At 36.1% G+C, this 20,347-nt stretch overlaps 1 protein-coding gene across 6 annotated transcripts in view; it reads left to right on the forward strand.

Moving 5' to 3' along the window:
- Positions 1-20,347, forward strand: part of DLG1 (discs large MAGUK scaffold protein 1) — a 176,774-nt gene that overhangs the window by 102,573 nt on the left and 53,854 nt on the right. For all 6 annotated transcript variants that reach the window (XM_067301829.1, XM_067301830.1, XM_067301831.1 and 3 more), the window contains 6 exons: positions 4,293-4,346; positions 8,194-8,244; positions 9,553-9,677; positions 12,501-12,670; positions 13,489-13,625; positions 16,540-16,684. In XM_067301829.1, the coding sequence (XP_067157930.1) occupies positions 4,293-4,346; positions 8,194-8,244; positions 9,553-9,677; positions 12,501-12,670; positions 13,489-13,625; positions 16,540-16,684 (682 nt within the window). The remainder of the gene's footprint in view (positions 1-4,292; positions 4,347-8,193; positions 8,245-9,552; positions 9,678-12,500; positions 12,671-13,488; positions 13,626-16,539; positions 16,685-20,347) is intronic.

The raw sequence follows: 20,347 nt of genomic DNA on the forward strand, positions 1-20,347 counted from the left end.
CAGGTGAGGTGAAGTATTAGTCGTGGGGAGATCTGCAAGTGCCCAAGACTGACTTCCTTTTGGGGGGGGTAAAGAAAAGAATAATAATCAGCTCACATCTTGTTTTGTCAAATCTCCTTTCTGCTCATCCATGCAAATTTATCATGATTAAAATTTGCATTGCATCAATAATGATTTTTCAGGTCATTGGCTAAAATTAAAAAAAAATGTTTAAATTTGAAGTCAAACTGCAGTTAAAATCTTTCTCTATTTTTTATTGTTTTCTTACTCATTTTAAAATGAATCAGTCGTCTAAAAAATAACACTTCATATTGGGAGATTATTTAATTTTCTTTACTCCCCCCCCCCCCCCCTTTTAAATGTTGCCTTTATCAAAGCAATGCCATTCTTAAGTGGAAATGTAAAACAAATAAATTGGGAAGGGGAAGTATTGAACTAAAATGTTTCTTTTCCTTCCATCCTTCAAAATGCAGGTATTTCTGCAAAAGAGAAGTTAGCTTTGGATCCGTTCTTGTTTTGATCATTGGTAACTCCTTCAAACTCCATCATTAGCTCTTTTACATAGCATTTACGTTATATCCTTTAGTTACTGCCAAAACTATATAGTATTTTACTGCAGAGTGCTACTGAAAACACAGGATCTGAATCCTGGCATACGCTTGTAACATGACACTTTTTCTGTTATCATTGCTATTTTTTAGTTTCCTGTATCTCTTAAGAAGAAAAAGGAGCAGAGAGAAAATGAAACATTATTGTATTTTTATGGGGCCTATCCCATCTTTTTTATAGCAGGCTTATTCCATTTAAAATATTTATATTTTCATATATAAGCATGTTAATCAGTTGTGAAGTAGCTAAAGAAAAAACACCAAAGCAATGGAAAGAAAAGAGAATAGGTTATTTTATGTTCTCACATAATGCTTTTAGGATGAAGGCTGGAAGGATGTAACTGCTTATTACTATTATTATTTATTATTTTTCTCTCTGGCCATTTGTTGGTATTAGTGTGCTTGGGGGGCATTTAGAATACAGAGGTTTTTCCCCTCCATCTCTATTCCCAATATGTTTCTGCCCTATAGAGCCTTCCTTCTGGATCATCATATTTTAAAGCACTTAATGTCAATACCAAAAAAAGCTTTCAAGAGACAAATAAAAGCAGTAAACATGAGCTAACATTAATATCATGCATATAGCCTTGAAGATGTGATCACAGCATGGCCAGCTATGGGATAATTTAGGATAGGTAGGAGTTGTTTTTTACATATTGAAGATGTGATTTTTTTCTGCTTTTATTATGACTTTTATGATGATTTTCAGTGCAAAAAATCTCAAACAGTAGATGCACTCCTTCTTAAAAAGGAAAAAAAGTGTGCAACTCAGATTGTTTGGTAACTTTAAATTGCTTGTTAACTTTAAATTGCAATGAAACTCAAGAATGATAACACAAGGATATTTTTTGTAGTCTAGAAGTCACTATTTTTTTCTTAAAGTTTGCTTTCAAGCTACATGGCTTGACTTGCAACAGGTGGTCATCTTTAACTGTATTATGAATTTAAATTTTATTCAGGCTGGTAATGATTGAAAGTTTTTACTGTTTTGCTGTTGCATGGTCCAGTTTCCAGCGGATATGTGTTTACATGAAGTTGTCTCCCATACTCTAGCAGCAGGCAGGCCAAAAATGAGCTTAGTCTCAGAGCTGTTCCCTCCCTTGAGAGGGATCCTGTCCCCAGCGGGGTTTGCTGCAACCAGGCTGGGGCAGACCAGCGCACTGCTGCTCCCCGCTTGATGGATAAAGCTAACTTGGGCTCCAGTAACGTTTCCTTCCAGGGACTTGCCAGTAGACTATACTTAAAATTTTGTTAAACAAATTATTTAATAATTAATGCTGTGTGTGTGTGTGTGTGTGTATATATATATATATATTCTCCTTGACTCTTAGCCGGCAGGGCTGGGGCAGTGCCCGTATCCGTTGATGGGGCTGGGTTACAAGCAGAACAGCAGCAGCTGGGTGACCGGTGCCTCGGTCTCCTGAGGCCATATAAGTGCCTGCAGGAATTACCTGTACAATTCTGCGTCACACCTGGTTATAAGCAATTACGAAGTGCCGTAGAAAGCTGTGAACTCTGGATTTGGCAGACACGTTTTTGTGCAGCAGATAAACCTCCCTGTTCTGTTAGCCGTTTTTCCCTGTAGGCAAGCCCTTATCTGCTCGTAAGCAAACCTGTCCGGTGGCCTTTAGCTGCTTGAAGGAGCCTTGGCAGCTGGAGGCGCTTAGGTACTTTGGAGAACTCCTGCACAACAGATGGCAGCACCAGTTCTGCCTTCAAACACAGCGGATACTTGAGTTGCACGTTGCCCTGTGTCTTTGCAGCGGCCAGGCCAGCACATGCAACATATGGCACAAACCTCTCCTTGCTGCTTCGAAGTGACGCAGAATTGTTACTTCTTGACGTAAAATACAAATGAATGCAGAAGAACTGCTAGAAACCATCACTGAAGTAGTGGAAGATATTTAGCATCTGTTGGCTAGTTCATGTCTGCAACACGCTGTTCACATAGAAATCTCAGCTACTGATGGCAGCTTGTTTTTTAGCTTGTTTTCCTCATCTTTTTTTTAGACAGGAAAAAGCACATAGGCTGTCAGCCTCAAGGAACAGATTCATAGGCAACTAGCCTTCACTGACACTGCTTGTGTTGAATAACTTTGCTGTTCCAGAATCCTAATATTAAAATGAATTCCAAAAGTTAAATGACATGTAAAGAACATCTGGCTAAACTTTCAGAAATAACTTTGGTCTTGTTTTCTTGTTTTATAAATTGGGGGCTTTTTAAAACCATGAAATTTTCAGTAGTATGTTATCATGGTAGTGAGACTGCAGTGTCTATACATGACCTACATGACTACGTCAGTGAAACCTTCTTAGTTTTGTAAGCCTTAAGTTTATCTTTGAATGTGTTTAATAATATCTTTTATTACGGCATGTTATACTCTCCCTAAATTTATTTTGTATATGTGTATGTATGTATATAAATGTGTGTATATATGTGTGTGTGTATGTATTTATATATATATATATATATATATATATATATATAAAAAAATAGAGAATGTCACTTTTCTTATCTGTAAGAATATCTGCCTAATTAAAGAAGTAAGGAGATTACTTTCAGTGATGTGCCACCAGGCTTGTATATCTCATATTGAACTTGATATATCAGCAGCATTTGGGATCAGGAATATATCTGTACATATTTTACTTTATTTTTTAGAGCAGTCTAGATGCTAGGCATTCACAAAATCATTGTCTGTAGTTCTTGGAAGCTTCTTTCTTTGTCAGTTGAAAAGAGCACCTAGTTATAACATATTCGAGAATGAATTCCAACATCTCTGGCGTCTCATTTTGTGCCTGCAGTTAGGATGAGGACCAAAAAGTTTTATTCTACCCCGCCACTTCCTAATCTATTAAAAAACAAACAAACAAAAAAAACCCCTACCTGCAACCAGTTTTAAAGGCAGATAATCAATGTAAAAACAGGAAATCTATTTATCTGAAAGGATTTTCTTTCAGTGAAAAACTCTTTTTTCATAGTAACATTCTCAACGGCATAGGAGAACAAGAACGTTTGCTTTTTTTTTTTTTTCCAGTTCCTAGCTAACACGAATGCTACACCATTTCCCATTTCTATAATAGTAATTTCCAACTTCTTCTAACTTTTGAATCCATCAAAAATTTCTGATGGAAACACATGCTGCTGTACATTGGCTGAATGTCTGCTGAGGTGGACTTGCTTTCCTAAGTCAGTTCTGTAGATCTTTTATTTCCATAAGGTTGTGTTTCTGTAAGTCTGCATTCCCCAGTTTGGTGGGGGGGGGCGGGGGGGGGGAATTCTTGGTAGGAAAAGGAGGGAGAACCCAAGCCACCAAAACTTGGTTTTAAAATACTGGCTGGTGAAGCAACTTCTGAATGTCATATCACAAATACTAGGATAACTGATGTTGTGTCAAATGAGAGCGTGATTCCTTTCTCTCAAAAACCAGAATGTTAAATGATAGAGTTTGTATGTAAAATACATGGGCTCATAGTTTTGGAAGGGTGTTTTTGTGTGTTGAAAGCACCTGGCTCAGGTCAAGAGGCTAGAAACAAGTGTTTCGGAAGAGGTCAATTTTTCAGATTCTCTAGTTGAGGCTACGTTTTAACAGCACTTTGAGAAACTAAGCAAATCAAATGGTGTGCAATTTTCATTAGTATTGCCTTCTCTTATATTTTATAATATTTGTTCTTCTTTTAAAGGCAAATCCCCCTCCAGTACTGGTGAATACAGATTCTTTGGAGACTCCAACATATGTAAGTTTGTTTGCTTTTAATTACAACTTTAGATAATATTTTGTATATGTAGTTGTCTAGGTCTGTTGTTACTGATTAATAAAGCCTATTTTATCTCTCTTAGGATGCACGGTTTCTTCAGATGTGCTAATGTTTATCTAAAATCCTTAAATAGCTGTTTCATGAAAAAATTTTTGTAGATTCCAAGGGGAAGGCTCTGTGAGTATCACTGTGCGTGGCAGTGCAAAATGCAGCCGTTTGGATACAGAATTAACCTTAGACAACAATCTCTTTAACTGTACAGTCAGATGTCTTAATATTTAATATGCCATTTCAGTTGCAGTTTTCATAAAACACTTAATGCAGGGGCTGTACTTAAAATTTTAGTGCTCTGAATGTTCATCAAAAATGTGTTGGTTGTGTTTGAAACATCAAGCTAATAAGTGTAGTTAGGAGGAGGCTAAAATTAGTGTTTGGCAGTATATGTTTTTTGATAGGACTACCGTTGGCAGAAACAGGCTTTGGAATGTATGCAGGTTTGACATTGGTTTTAAGTCTGAAACTTCTGTCTGTACCTTTCTCCCATAGATACTTGTATCTCACTTTCCTGTTGCTTTCCTAAACACAGTGTTGATATCTGTACTAGTTCCTTTATATTGTTTTTACTTTAGGTACTGGTATTAGCGAGTAAAGGAGAAGAATAAATCTTGTCCTTATCCAAAGCATTGCTGCTTATCAAAATGGCTAGAAAGAAGCTCCAGTAGCTCAAGACAGACAGAGGCATGAATTAACAGATTAAATAGAAGAATAAAAAGACTAATACAGTGACATAACTGACTCACAAATTAGACCCAAGTCTATGAACAATGTTGCCTCTGACTAAAAAGATCCCAGCGGTATCTGCAGTGTGTGGGGCCCTTTGCTCTATTGATGCGATGCAGATAAGGCTTAGAAAAAAAATACTAAATGTGAGGTGTCTCCCTCTGCACACAAATTAAATTGAGAGGAAATGGGATGAAAAAAATAGGCGTTCACGTTTCAGATGGCTCCATCTGATAGGGGCCCTAGGGGGACAGTAGATAATAGAAGCTGGAAGAGAAGCTAGAACTAACAGAACAAATTGGCACTCAAAATCATAGGATACCTAAGTTATCGGTTTGCAGTGAATGTAAAACAAACAAACCCGTACCCATCTGTAATCTAACCTACTGTGTAATCATAGGAGGTTGAGTAAAGCAATACCTTTGCAGGTTCACAGTCACGTAGGTAATGGTATTGTTAGGTGATGCACAGTATAAAACCATACCTGCGAGGTAACCATATCATGAATCATCAAAATCTTAACTACTAAACTTTTTTTCTATTAAAAAAAAAAACAAAAAACCAAAATGTGAATCTGTATACAAAGTCAGCAATGGACAAGTGGTCAGAACACGGTTCTCATTATCTGGATCATAAAGCTGCTGAGCAAGTACTGTTACTCAAGCTCGTACTGGGTTGAAAAAAAACACAAATAAGCTTTTTAAAATTATTTTTTATTTATTTTTTATCCTTCATAATGCCCAAGGAAATACATACACAACTCAAGTTGGTAGCACACCAAAAGGCTAACCATCCCATCAAAATTAACTTGAACTTTGTAGACAGCATTTCCATGTCAATACAAGTGAAGAATTCTAACCAAATTTTGCTGAGCTGTAAATAGGTCTTTATATTCAAAGAAAATTGCTGGATTTTTGTGGTGACATAATTACAGCAGTTGTACAGGAACCTCCTTTCATCCAGGAGAGTGCCCTGCAAGTGAAGCTTGGCTCAGTAGACCTGAGAACACCACAAAACTTGCAAAATGTTTTATACGACTGTGATTTTTATCATTTGATGTATCCATGCTCCTGCTTGTGTTCATGCTGTTCGTTGAATAGAATCAATTCAAAGGTAAATTAAAAAAGAAAGGGGGGGTGTCTATAAAACTGAGCTAAAGCAAAAGATGAAAATAATGAAGAACTACTTTTGCTTCTGTTTGTCTAGGTTGTATTTTAAAACTGGATTACAGAGTTTTGTATGTGGAAATAGAGAAGAGACTGCCTAGCTGTGTCAGGGTTGGCTCTTTTCCCTTTTTGTTTCACCTGATGGCAATGAATACAGAAATGATTAATTGTCCTTATTACAGTTATGGGGGGCGGGAAGCCACATACTGGTCAGTGATCATGAGCCACTGCGCAGGTGCTGTAATATGAGATGACTGGGTCAGTTAGCACATGTTTTTGTATGTAATAGCTCAAGGACTAAGTTAGTGTAAAAACTATTCTTGATCACAGTGGCTTCTCTGGTGTGGGTGTAGTAAAAGATAAAGTTTCATGTATTCATAAGGTCAAGACCTTTTTTTTTTTTTAATGGAGCAATATCATGTGTTAAAAGCACAGTATCTTTTTTCCATTGAACAAACTATTAAGGATGTACTGTATTTGAGGTACTGGGCAATGAGGAAGATAATAATGTGTTATGTCTGGAATGGACATGGCTTAAATTGCAGTATGGGGAGATATAATTAGAGATTAAGAAAAACTTTGGTCATGAGGGATAAACCAGCCCAATAATAAATTGCCTATGAAAGCTGTGGTATTTTCAGCAATGGAAGGTTTTAAATATGTTAGATAAACATGCCAGGAATGATGTAGATATGATCTTAAATTTTGCTGGGGGTGAATTTGGAGGACCCTTTTTTATTCTCTGCTAGAAAACTGTACATGTTTGAAAAAGCTTCTACGCATATATTCTTTTACATACTTACAAAAACTTCAATAGTATGTTAAGACTACAAAAGATTATGAGATTTAGAAGATTTTAGAACAGACAAGATGCTTTATAAAACAGTGGTATAAATTATATCTCTTAGCTTGTTAAATATTTCATCCTAAAATGTTTGAAATAGGGAATAACCTGTAGCTGCATGTTATATATGCTGTCTTAGGTATATGTAGAAGAAAAGATTCTGAAATCCCCAAAATCTTAGTAATTAACCAAAATCTTAATGTTATATTTATGGTAAAGATGGTAAAGAGCCCCAGCATTTCCTTATGTTCACTTAATTTAGATATTTTTCAATCCTGTTATTTGATTGCATCCTAGTTCTGTAGGCAGCAATGAATACGGATATAGTTTCCAACAAGAAGACTGAGGCTATTTACAAAATAATCTTATAAGCTCTTCTTCAGTTTTATTCTTGTTCTAATTTGTAGATCTTTAACAGATACTTAACATCATAAATAGTAATAAAAACATTTGCTAAATGCTGCTTTAGAGAAGCCTTATTCATTTCTAGTGAAAAATGGTATGTGGGGTACATGCTTTCTTGAGTCTGTTTAGCTGGAATAGGTAGGCAGCAAAAGTATTGGATTTTGCTGTAAGATTAAACACATTTTTCAGTCCTCAGTGTGGTGTGAGTGTGGGGGGTTTTTTGTTGTCCTTTTTTGTTGCGGGTTCATACAAAAAGGCTTATTTTAAAGCACCTGTCTCTGATTTTCTCTGGTCAGTGAGGAACATTACTTTGAAAATACTGTTCTGTTTGTATATAAAACCTTTCTGTCCCCTTCTCACTTCCTGTTCCCTCAATTTTAACTTTGTTACCTCTGCTCTAGAATATCTGTGTCAAACAGTCTGTTCTCTGGAACACTTGTGCTTAAGCTAGTATCTGAGGAATGACTGATAATTCAGGTAGGGGAGAATGGGAAAATCACCTGCCCTTTCGAAGCTCTCTGAGCAGTGTGAATCTGCTGTGATTTGCTGGGAGCGAGTTGCCACCATAACAAACGGTGTCCTGTGTCAAGGCTAAAATTCTCCATAAGTCTCATTTTTTCTTTCATTTTAGGTCAATGGCACAGATGCAGATTATGAGTATGAAGAAATCACTCTCGAAAGGGTAATATACTAAACATCTTCCTATACTCTATTTTGAAATGGGGCTCGTGATATTTAAATATAAAAAATTAATCTCTTTTGATAGCATACTGTTAAAAGGCAATACAATACACTTCTTACTTTTTTTTGTAGATAAATTATTTAACCTAAATTTAAAAAAAAAATCACACACAATGTTGAATGTATATGGAAGGGAAAGATATTTTTGTCCTCACTTCTTAATTGCAATATAATATTCAATTGTTTAATGTTGTGTTGGTAACTGAACTGCAGTTTGTTCGGTCTCTGTGTGCTTTCTTGACAATTTAGACAAATTTAAGTTGCCAAAAATCCTGGAGTTTTTCTGTTGTCTTTTTTAGAGGCGTATAGGTCCTTTAAACATTTAATTAAAAACAAACCTTTTGATAGTTATTGTTGCTGGAGCAGGGGTAGAAGCTTTTATTAATAACCTTGGCCATTAATAGTAAGATGATGGAAGGCTCACCAGCGGAGAGACATACTGCGTTCAGCCTTATTGTCTAGAAATCAAAAGGATAATGCAAATTGTGATTAAATTTCATATTGCAATCTGTAACAGGGCTTTTAATTATACAAATAAGTTTTATTTTGTGTAGAGATTCAGGCCACTAGTTGAGATTAGAAGCGACACTGTCATATGCATTGCTTCGTTAGGTTTACAATGTAAAGGTCTACTACAGTTCTCTTTTCTTGAACGGCACTGTAACCAAAAGAAAGAAATCACGGTTGCACTGGGACGCCAGTACAGTTCTGCTTGTGCTGAGAGGGGAAGAGGCCTCGCAGTTGATCATAGGGGGTGGGCAACCTTTGAGCGGAAGGTCTCAGTCTGACTCTCTGCATCTTTGAGGGCACACTACATATGTGACATAAGTTGCTTGGGTGTTTTTTGGGGGGGGGGGGAATATTTGGTCACTAGTGAGGAATAAATATTCATGGGAATAATCTCAAACTCTCACTGGAGAGGGAAGTCTTGTCTGGTTTGTCAGGTTCAGTTCAATGAGAAAGTGGCGGTGGTGGCAACTGTAGCTTTTAGAGTGCCACAGTGTGACTCTGACCTCCTGCTTGCTTCTGTGGAAGCAAGTATGTATTTCATATGATTACATTTATGTATTAAATATGGTTATATGTCGTATGCAGTTGTACAATGTCAGATGTCTTTAAATAATGTTTTTATCGGTTAAAGATCATATAAATTTGGTATTGAATCAAGTAGATGCATTAGCTTTATTGGAAAAATCTATTCTTTTCCCTTCATAAAAAGAAAAGTTTTATTTTCTTCCTCTTACCTCAGGGAAATTCAGGACTTGGCTTTAGCATTGCAGGTGGAACAGACAACCCACATATTGGGGATGATTCAAGTATTTTCATTACAAAAATTATAGCTGGGGGTGCAGCTGCACAGGATGGAAGATTACGGTATGACAATTTTTTTGTGTTGTATTGCTTTCTTTTTTTTTTTTTTCCAAACAGTAAAATAAACCTTTTCAGTTGTTCTCAGTTTATGATATCACATAACACTTTAAGCTTTTATTAATTAAATACTTTGTAAATAGTGAAAATGTTTAAGTGGACTGCGTTTTTTTTTCATCCACGAAAACTGCAGTTAAGTAATCTTAAGTGAACTTGATCTTCTCTGTTTTGTGGTATAAATTGATTTTGCCAAATGTTCTGTAATCTCTAATTTGGTAAACTTTTGATGTTCTGATTTGGATTGTGTACCCTTGTCAAGGAAGTGATTTGGACATTTATCAATATCACTTAAATGATACATTTGATCCTGCTCCCCATACCTCTGGTATTGCAAATGTGTATTTGAATCTTCTAATTCTGATGAAACTACCAGGTCCTAACAGGACCTCAGTAGTAGGTTGTTCAGGAGCCTTCAACATCTTTAAATTACTTTCTTCTGCCAGTTTAGGGTAACCTTACCCTACTACTTTTCCCACATGCACTTTATTGTTAAGCTATATTGAATCCAAGTTCACATTATATTTTAATGTATTTTTTTAGGTAGCTGATAAATGTTTCCTGTCTCACGTTATAAATTGTGCAGAGGTTGTAGAATCCAGTAAAATGATGAGCTGCCAAACAAAAATGAGTGGATGAGCCATTAATAACAGCAAGCAATGCTGGATAGCATCCACCGTGTTTCTATCCTCCCTCTCTTCTCTTGAGCCAGTCCTTCTGCCTCCACTTAAAAGTTCAAGACTTCTTCTAGTTAATGCTTAAGTAAATTAATATTAATGTAATCACTGAATAAGCTTGTCTTTTGCTGTCACAGCACAATTTTAAATACTGCATGAATTGAGATGAGCCTTAGCAAAGGAGATAGAAAGAATGCAGTGGAAAGACATACTTCAGCTCTCTGGTTAGGACTTCTGGCGAGTAGCAGGTAGAGCATCCAAAAGAATTCATTTTGATCCACCTGCAGCACTGCGCTCACTGAGTAGCCTGGTGCCTTGAGTATAGCACCACCTCTGTCCTGTAAGTAACCTGATGTAGGGATCATGGTTGAGATCTCGCTCAGACTGGGTCCTGGCAGCGAGTGGAGGGCAGGGGAACGCTGGCTGGTGAATCCTGTCAAAATTTAAGTGCTACAAAGCTTAGCACTACTGAAAATTAGGCAGTTGTAGATATACACAACATTGGGAAGCAGCTGATGGTTATATTTAGAAATTAAATTTTGGACTTGCCTATCTAAAATGTCACTGACCCTCATACCAAATAGTCCTTCACTAAATTGTGTCTTATAATACTTCCTGAAAGACTAATGCAGGTAGGAACCAAAGACAGGAAATATATTTACATTTTTTTCTTCGTTTAAGACAACTTTTGTGATTTTTTTGCATTTTTGGAATAGTTATATTTTTGTTGTTGTTTACTTTTTTTGTATAAGGCAACTCAACTCTATCTTTTTATTTTGGTTGTTGATACATGTTTTAGGATTGAGTTTTAATTTAACGTCTTTCCTTGGTATAGTTTATGTGATCCCTGCCCAAATAAAGTAGTCAAACCTGGCATTTAAATGAGGTTTGGTCAGATTGGATCATTTTAGCATGTATTCCAAAATAAAATTCATGTCTCTAAAAATTCATTTATATTGCCAGATCTAGTTTATGATAAATTTCAAAATGGAAAAATTCCCGCTATAGGTGATAATTAGTAAGGGAAAAGCTAAACATGTAGGGTAGGTAACTCTTGGTTATCTATGGGCAGATTATCTAATCAGTAAATTAATTGTGCTTAATAACTGCCCTCTTATGCTTGATATCATCATTCTGTGTCTTAAGTTTTCAAAGATACTGCACATCTTTGAAAGCTATAATTTTTGTTCAAATCAATAGTTTAATTTCTCCATTATCCTCTCTCTTCTTATTTAACTGTGGGATGATACTCCTTTATAACACCTAGTGAGGAAATGCTGGCGTATTAATTAGATGGTAACAAGTGATGTTTGCAACTTTGTTCCAAGAGCACTGTTGAAGGTGTTTAGAAAAATAACTCAGTAATAAAACTTGCTATTAACCAGAGCAGAATAGCCCTGCATCAGTGCCTGAAACAAAATCTGATTTTTCTTTCTCATGTATTTTCAAGAATTTGCATTATGCTTTTTGGTGCAAATGCCTGCTAACTTATGGTTTTTAGTCTTAACGAGCTTATTTCAAGGCTTCATGTTAGCTTGTTGGCCGTTGTCGGAAGGTTTATCTGACAGACGTTAGCGAGGGGCAGGTCAGGCATTCAACTCACTGTAGTCAAAGTTCAGGGTTACTACAGCAACATGTTAAACGGAATAGAAAGCCAACACTTACATAAACAACTTGTGAAAAGCAGGAAAGCAACATAGGAAGTTCATTTGTTCATATCTTGGTTTAAAACCAGTGTCTTCTCAGTGTATACCTCTTAGTTCCTGAATTAAACTTTTATTTCTTACACCTCTAAACAAAAGGCAGCTTGTACAAAGCTCTGGTCAAAGTACTCTTTAAACACATACTATCCTCTTCAATTTTGGACAAAATGGTAAATTTAAATATTTTCTAGTTAGTTTGTTTTATTTTTAGGCACTAACAACTGCACTAATAATCAATTTTAAAGCATTCTTTTGAATCCATATAATTTCAAAGAAAAATCTATGTATCTTACTGTGTTATTGTGTTAGTGTATTTTAGATAAATACTATTAGACTTCTAATGTGTCCAGTGTGCTACAACACAACAGCTGAATGCGAATTGCTGTCTCTAGGGTTAACGATTGTATTCTACGAGTAAATGAGGTGGATGTTCGTGATGTGACCCACAGCAAAGCAGTTGAAGCACTGAAAGAAGCAGGATCAATTGTACGGTTGTATGTCAAAAGAAGAAAACCGGTCTCAGAAAAAATAGTGGAGATAAAACTTGTAAAAGGCCCTAAAGGTATGTAAGAAGTATAAAGCTTCTGTTTCACAAGAAGGATAGAGTTAATTTTAGCATTTATTTGTCAAAATAAAACAGTACCTTGCATATGAAGCTCTATGAAGTGCAGAATAATGCAAGTTAAGACAGTGGCACCTTAAATACTTCTGAAATTTCATGCATGTGTGTCGTAAAATTGTTCTTGTAGAATGCATATTTTTCTTTCAAATAGTAAAAATGAGTACCTAAATTGTGTGCCTGGTAGTACTTAGTAATTTTTAAGTGACTACATTATACATTATAAATGGGAGTAAAATATTTCAGGTGAATTACCTAGAAAAATTTTGGGGAGATCAAATACATTAGGAAAAAGTATTCTTTTGCTTTTATAAGTGGAAATGGTGGAAAATAGTTCTTTGAATATAAATAATGCTGCAGTAGCTATGCTGTGTATTTATTTCACAAGGCATGAAGCGAATCATTTAGTTTTTTATTTTCAGAGCTTCTGTAAATGTTACTGCTTTTCTAGAACATTCTGGAAAATCAAGACGTTCACTTGGGAGGGCATCCAGTGTTCCTTCAGCTACATCCTTTTATATATATATATAGAGAGAGAGAGATAGTAATATATATATAAATATATATATGTAAATATATATACACACACATAGTTTTAAAAATGCGTGTGCGCATGTGTGTGTATATATGTGTGTATATATAAATCAGTTGTGTATCTATATTTATATCTATTTGATACAGGTAGCATTGTTCTTTCTGTAATTATTAAAATCTAATGAATGCTAAAAGGTTTCTTGAGTACTCGCTTCATTTTCGAGCAGGTCTTGGTTTCAGTATTGCTGGTGGTGTGGGAAATCAGCATATACCTGGAGACAACAGCATCTATGTAACCAAAATCATAGAAGGAGGGGCAGCCCATAAAGATGGCAAGCTTCAGATTGGAGACAAACTTTTAGCTGTAAGTAAGAGCCACAGTTTCTTTTATGAGCGTTCACTGTTAGGTCTCGTAAGAACATGATGGACTTTGTAGTTAAGCTGCCTATCAATGGAGTTGGGGGATTGTGTTGTAGTATTATTTCTTAGAAATCAGTAAAATATTGTTCTTCTGGAAAATTGGTGATAAAATTAAATATGTGCTATGGTCCACACAGTCATTTCAGGAAGTCAGAAATATGTACTTCAGCACAATGTTTCCTGCAAAACCTATATTAATCAACTTATTACATTACTGATGCCTGCTATTAGTTTCTGGAGTCTAAATGCCCAAAATGTAAAGCAGCATACGATAGGATTATTTTTCTCTTCTTTAAAAAATAAATAAATAAAATCCCAGAATGGAGAGGAACTCCACGTGCTGGTGTAGCTGGCCAGCCTATAGTGAAACTGCTGCTTGGATTGGAGTTCAATGTTTGTTGTAGTACTATTGAACAGTGGTGGGGGTTTTTTGTTCGGTTGGTTTTTTGATTCTTCAAAATTGAATCTTCTATGCAAGAAGGTAGCATTGCTTTCAGCTTCCTTAAATTCCATCAGAAAATCTAGTCCTCCAAAAAGGAGAGCCAGAGCCAGGAATTTCTGAATTGTGAATCTAGTTCTTCTAAGTCATCAGCCCTCTACCGTGCTACCTCTACCAGGCAGCAACTGATGCCCTAAGCACAGTGAAGGCATTCAGCAAGTACCCGGCAATAGAACATGTTGGTCCGTTGCTCTTAGAACAACGAGAATCTGACTCTAGATGTTTAGCATAGAGTTTTGCAACTTTTGTCCTCTGCATAAGGTGTGAAGAAATTCAGCACCTATGAAGAGAGACTTGATCTCCTTGCGGATAAGATGCATGGCATTTCAAATCCCCTGCTGCACAGAACTGGTCTTTTGCTTATCTGCATTGGAAGAGCAGAGTTTCATGTCTGATGCCTTTAATTTGCTTCAAATATTTTATAAGATCAGTTTATTATATGCATTAAGCAACAGTTATAATTACGAAAAATACATGTGTTATTGTTGTGTCCCAGTAAGTCATAGCTTTTCATCTGTGGTTGGAAGGCTAGTGGCATAGAACAAGGGACAAACCCAGAGAGAGAGACTGATAATTGAAATAAAGATGGTAGCTACCAGCCATGACAGCCATTAGGAAGGAGGTGGAGGACAAAGGTAATGATGCTAACATGCCTTTATATAAACCAGAGCAGTAGAATGGAAAACTCTTCCAGTAGCATTTTCAGTGGGAATTCTAACTTCACGTGTATGTTGGTGGGCTCTGGATTGACTGTTAGCACTCGGGAATCACATCTTGGTGTTATAATGGATAGTTCTGTGAAACCTGCTCAAGACATGACCAGATCCCAACATGAGGAGTAAAAAAAATCAAATGTTTTGATTATTTAAAAAAAAAAAAAGGAAGCGTTTTGATTATAGGACTTTCCCACAATGCGCACTCTCTGGAAAACTGGCTCTTAATGTGAAGCTCCTTTCCTCAATTATAATTCATTACTTATATGAGAAAATACCATGCTAATTTGTTCATATCATAAAATATATGAAAGATTTTAAGGAGTTTATATTAGAAATAACAATTTTAAAAACTAAGTAATTGCAATCAAACTTTTTAGACAAACTACTTTGTCCAGTATTTTATCCAAAAAAATGTGCCTGACCAAATTGAAAGAAGTATCTTTGAGTTGATATCAGATACCGTTTTGCGGGATGCAAGGGCCTTATGCTGTATGTTATTGGATATGGTAAAAACAAACTCCTAATTTATCATAAGTGTAATCATTCCCTCAATTTAGTTAAGTTAGCAAAGGTGACTAAAATGTCATCTATAATGTCTTCTGATTAGCTCAGTTTCACTTTTTCAAAGCTTTAGTTGCTAACGTGGAGATCAGCTCCTGTATTTTGCAGATTATAATTTTCTGTCTGCATTTTTAAGATGTACTACAATTACTGATGCACTCCAGAATGTGATACTTGTTATTAAAGGTTTTCTTTAAATTAAAATGCTAGTATTAGTAGCACTTTCACTAATACCAAAGGTTGAAAAATCTGTTGCCTGTAAAGTTAAACTAGTTGTTGTTACTTAAGATTTAAATCAGATTTTTGTATTTAGCTGTATGTTTTGCAGCTACCCAGTCTCTTTTGGATTGAATCCTCTCCAGTGTTGACCTCTACTTCAGACCTCTTGCAAGAGTGTGTTGTCCCATTTATATATCTAAAACTTAATTATGTCATGACCACATACAGGATTTATTCAAATGAGAAGAATCTTCATCTGTTTGCTGCTTGAAATAACATACTGTGTCAGTGCTGTTGTCATGACCGGGCCTATTGGTGTAATAATAAACATGGATCAAAAAATTTGCTTTTGTCCCTGTGAATTGACAGCCTATTTAAAAGGGAGAGTGTAGATTTAGGTAAATGGTTGAGGCAGCATAAGATGACAGTATTGGTCACTGTGATTAGCAGCAGTATCAGCATGCCTTTGATTTGGATTGGTCAAAAGGGGAGTGAGGTGGGTTTTTTTGTTTTGTTCTTTAATTTTGAAGACTGATTATGAGAAAGGATTATAAAAAAGAGGGAAAATTGAGACAGCTTTGTGCAAGTTCGTGGCATTTTCTGAGTGTGATATTTGTCCCTTTGGTTTTCCAAAGTCACGTTTGCCTTCCTTGCTATGTTACAGTCAATGCGGTTTATTGTAACCTTTTGAGGATAGACTTGTCTTTTTTGTTTGTCACAGCGTTAAAGCATCTTTGATAAAACTGCACCAATTCTGTCTGTGGCACATGAGTCATAACGCTGCCTCTTAATGGTAGAACGCGCCAGTGAACATCCTGTGAAAGCCAACACTTGTACATTGAGAATTTGTTTTTTATCTTTAGGTGAACAGTGTTTGCTTAGAAGAAGTTACTCATGAAGAAGCAGTGACTGCCTTAAAAAACACATCTGACTTTGTCTATCTGAAAGTTGCAAAGCCCACCAGCATGTTCATGAATGATAGTTATGCCCCACCAGACATCACAAACTGTAAGTTCAGCTTGTCCGAGTTAGCTCTTCTACATATTTATTTCTCTGTAAAGCTTTAACATATGCTATCTTAGTATTTTAACTTTCAAGATTTTTAAAATTATAGCCAGCTGATGTGAAAATCTGATATTAGTGTGAGAAAGTTGATTAATTAGAAAAATTATAATCCTAAACTAGAATAACATCCTAGAGCTGGTGCACTGAAAAGCCAGGAACAGTGGAACTGTCATTCGCTTTGTGACTGATGTGGCCTAGTCCGATTGACTTGATATTTCTGACCAGTTACTGATGAGTATGAGAACAAATGCCGAATTCTCGTGACTGTTGTGAAGAGTAACAAATACAGCACTGTGCAGATAGATCCTCTGTGTCCTGTGAACTGAGGAAAGGGCAGAATGCTGTTTCCAGTAGAAGTTAGTGATGTTCTGACTTACTTTTTTCTTTTTTTCTGCTTTTTCATGAGATGCACATATATTTGAATGAACTATACTGAGTGGAGGGGAGACTCTTGTCCTGTAATGTCTTTCTGGAAGTTTATTGCTAAATTCCTTATTAACTTATTTGAAATTTTATTTCAGTTTTGACATAATTGTTGGAAATTCAGATGGAAAAACAGTGAATATTGAAAATTGTTACAAGAACATCTTGGTGATGTAAGGCTAGAACTTACAGTAGTATGTTTTCTGAAGTTAAACATTCAAACACAATGTTCAGAGTTGAGATAATTTAAAGAAAAATTTAAACTTTATATGCTCCTTCTCCCCTTTTTCTTCAAGAGGATTATTACCATTTTGTATTTGGAGAAAGAAATGAGAAAGAGAGCTGTATCTTTCCAAGACCCGACTGAGTAAAGCCCCGAGCAGGCTGGTCTTTCTGAGTGAGCATGTACTGTATGCTGGGACTAAGAGTTCAGATCTGTGCTCTGACAAGCAGTGATGGGGCTAAGGGCTCTGATGGCTTAGCTTGGGAAGCTGCTAAAGTTTTTGGTGCTGTTTGTCAGATCTCAACTGTCACATCCTGAAATGCAGTCTTAAATGATTACTGACTAGTTAAAACAGTGTCCTGTGAACTTTCAGCTTAGGTGTTGAAAGGATTTTTCTCATAAGTCTTCTAAATGGAAGCAGAAGCAACTGTGGCAGCAACTGCAGAAGCAACTCATCTCAACCAAAGACATTGCTGTTTGCTGATACAAATTCTAGTGCTACAATTAAATGCTTAACACATCAAAAAGATTCACTCTTAAAATGCCAATAATAAATTATATTGAATATATTTGGATACATTTTACTGCTTCATTGGAAAATAAGCTTCCTTTTTCTCATTATCCTAACAGACATCTTTTGTTTTATCCATTTTTAATTCATTCATGCTGGCACATTTTTTGTCTATAACCAGTGATTCAAAAGTAGGCTTGAGGAAACCTTTTCCTTACTGAGGGATAGAAAGAATTTTCAAATACCTACTTGTGCACTGTTTATTTAATCTGATCGTCATGTTATCCAATAATAAAATGAAAAATAGTTGGAGCTTTCTTAATGACCAATTTTACTCATCTCTTCACTTAAATTGGTTCTGGGGGAGAGAGCAATACAATATAAACGTGTTTTCTTTTCATGATTTATTTTAGGGTTTTTTTCCCCCTGGTTTTAGATGAGAATAAATAATGTCAGACATGTTGCACTGATCTATTTAAATACTACTCCATCAGAGAAGAGGAGCATTTTTGAACTTAAAAAGCACTGATGTAATTTACAACAGTATGAAAAGGGCAACAACAAAAATAGAACAAGACAAAGGACTGAAGTATCTTCGAAGCCCATCATCTCTTGGAGATAACTGCACTATCTTATATCTATTCATAAACGTATTTAATTGCAGTTTGGAAGTAATTAGGTTTTATGCCCTCACTCTCTTGTTAGAAGAATATTCTCAAATGCTCCACTCTTTGACGTAAATCTTAATTTCCAGCCTGTATTTGTTTCGTCCCCAGTTCTATACTTATTTGATGTTGGACCACTCATATATCCTTACAGAGCAACCATTTTCCCTTATGGTATCTAGTTCGTCCCATGAATCCACCTTCTTGTTACTTCCTTGGAAGACAGGTTTCTCTTTCTCTTTTCATTGCAACTGAACTTTTTCATGCATTTCACCTTGGATTCAGATTTTTCTGGGACAGAAGTAACCTGATCACTGGTGTGATTACGTTACCGTGGATAATGATGTGACAGAAATAAAAGTATCTTGTAATTTATTACTACTGTATGTTGACTTGGTTGTTGGAATATTTACTTTCTTTGTATTCACTTTAGTGTGGACAAGGGGGAAGCCTCAGAGGAGTTTGGGGAGAGGAAGGTAGGGAAGGAATTGGCTACCTGGTAATTTGCCTATGCCTGGTAACCCAGTGCCAGCCCTGAAATTTGTAAAAGTCGTACTTGTCGATTCTACCTAAATAGCCCTGATCTGTTAAATATCAACTTGTTAAAAGGCTAAGAATGGACAAGAGCAAAGCGCTGCAGTCTTTTGGAAGACTTGTTATCTCTTTTGGGAGGAGATAGCCATTCAATATGAGTGAGAAAGGAGAAAGAAACCTGTAAGGGGATTTGTCAAAGGTACCCCTTAACTAGGCTGCCATAAAGAAATGGTCAGATACAAATGTAGATTCTTGTTTTAAGTTTTTATGTGCTTTCTTACTGTTAGTTAAATGATTATTTTTTTATTTTTTTATTTTTTTAAGACTGTCTGGCTATAGATTGCAAAAGTCAGGAATCGAGACATCAAACTCAGCTCAGCTGATTCTCATCCGAACAGTAGTTCAGGCACTGATAAAAGACTGAGACAATTTTGATATTCCTGGAAAGAGAGAGGCACAATTCAATTCCCATGGCCATTAATTCAGGGAACCTAGGATACTTTTAGTTCACTGTTACAAGAAATAATATACATTTCCTAAAAGCTTGAAATTGTCTTGACCTGGGCATGATTTTAAAACCATTAAATAAGTGGAAGTAGGTGCCTACTAAGTTTATATACATATGTATTTGAATATATATTCAAACTATATGTATAAATAAGTACTGTTAAATACTTACTTCACTATTATACATCAGGGCATGCTGTAGGCCCTCTTCTATGCAGAGAGTGAATTTCTCTGAACTGGTAGATCATTTGGCCATTCGCTTCATTAAATTTAGTTGCATCATGACAGAGCCAAAAGACGACTGTGGTATCTTCAAGAATATCTTCTTAGTATGTCCATGGGCTCTTTGGTAAATTTCTGTCAAGGAAAGGATAATTTACTGCCTTGAGGTCATGTTCTGTCAGCTTGCCTGGAGTGCTTAATATCCCAGTATCCCAGTAAGTCTCACATCTGTTTCTGGAGATAGATGACCCAGAAATATATGTAGACCCTCTTTGGTCCCATTACTGTCCTCCCTCCCAAGTTTCTCTCCATTTGGTTGCTCTTCCCCTAAGTCAGACTTGAGACCGTGGCATTCTGTGCAGCCTACTATCCTGTCCTTGGAAGAGGGATTTTTGTTCACTGAGAAATGAAAAGACGAACTCCTAAGTGTCATGCTGCTCAAGCTCCAGCAGCTTCTACTCGGGACCTTTATCACAAACTGTTTAGGTACTTTCAGAAGATCATACAGGAGAGATTTCTTG

This window comes from Apteryx mantelli, chromosome 9 (assembly GCF_036417845.1).
Source record: "Apteryx mantelli isolate bAptMan1 chromosome 9, bAptMan1.hap1, whole genome shotgun sequence".
Taxonomy (NCBI): Eukaryota; Metazoa; Chordata; class Aves; order Apterygiformes; family Apterygidae; genus Apteryx; species Apteryx mantelli.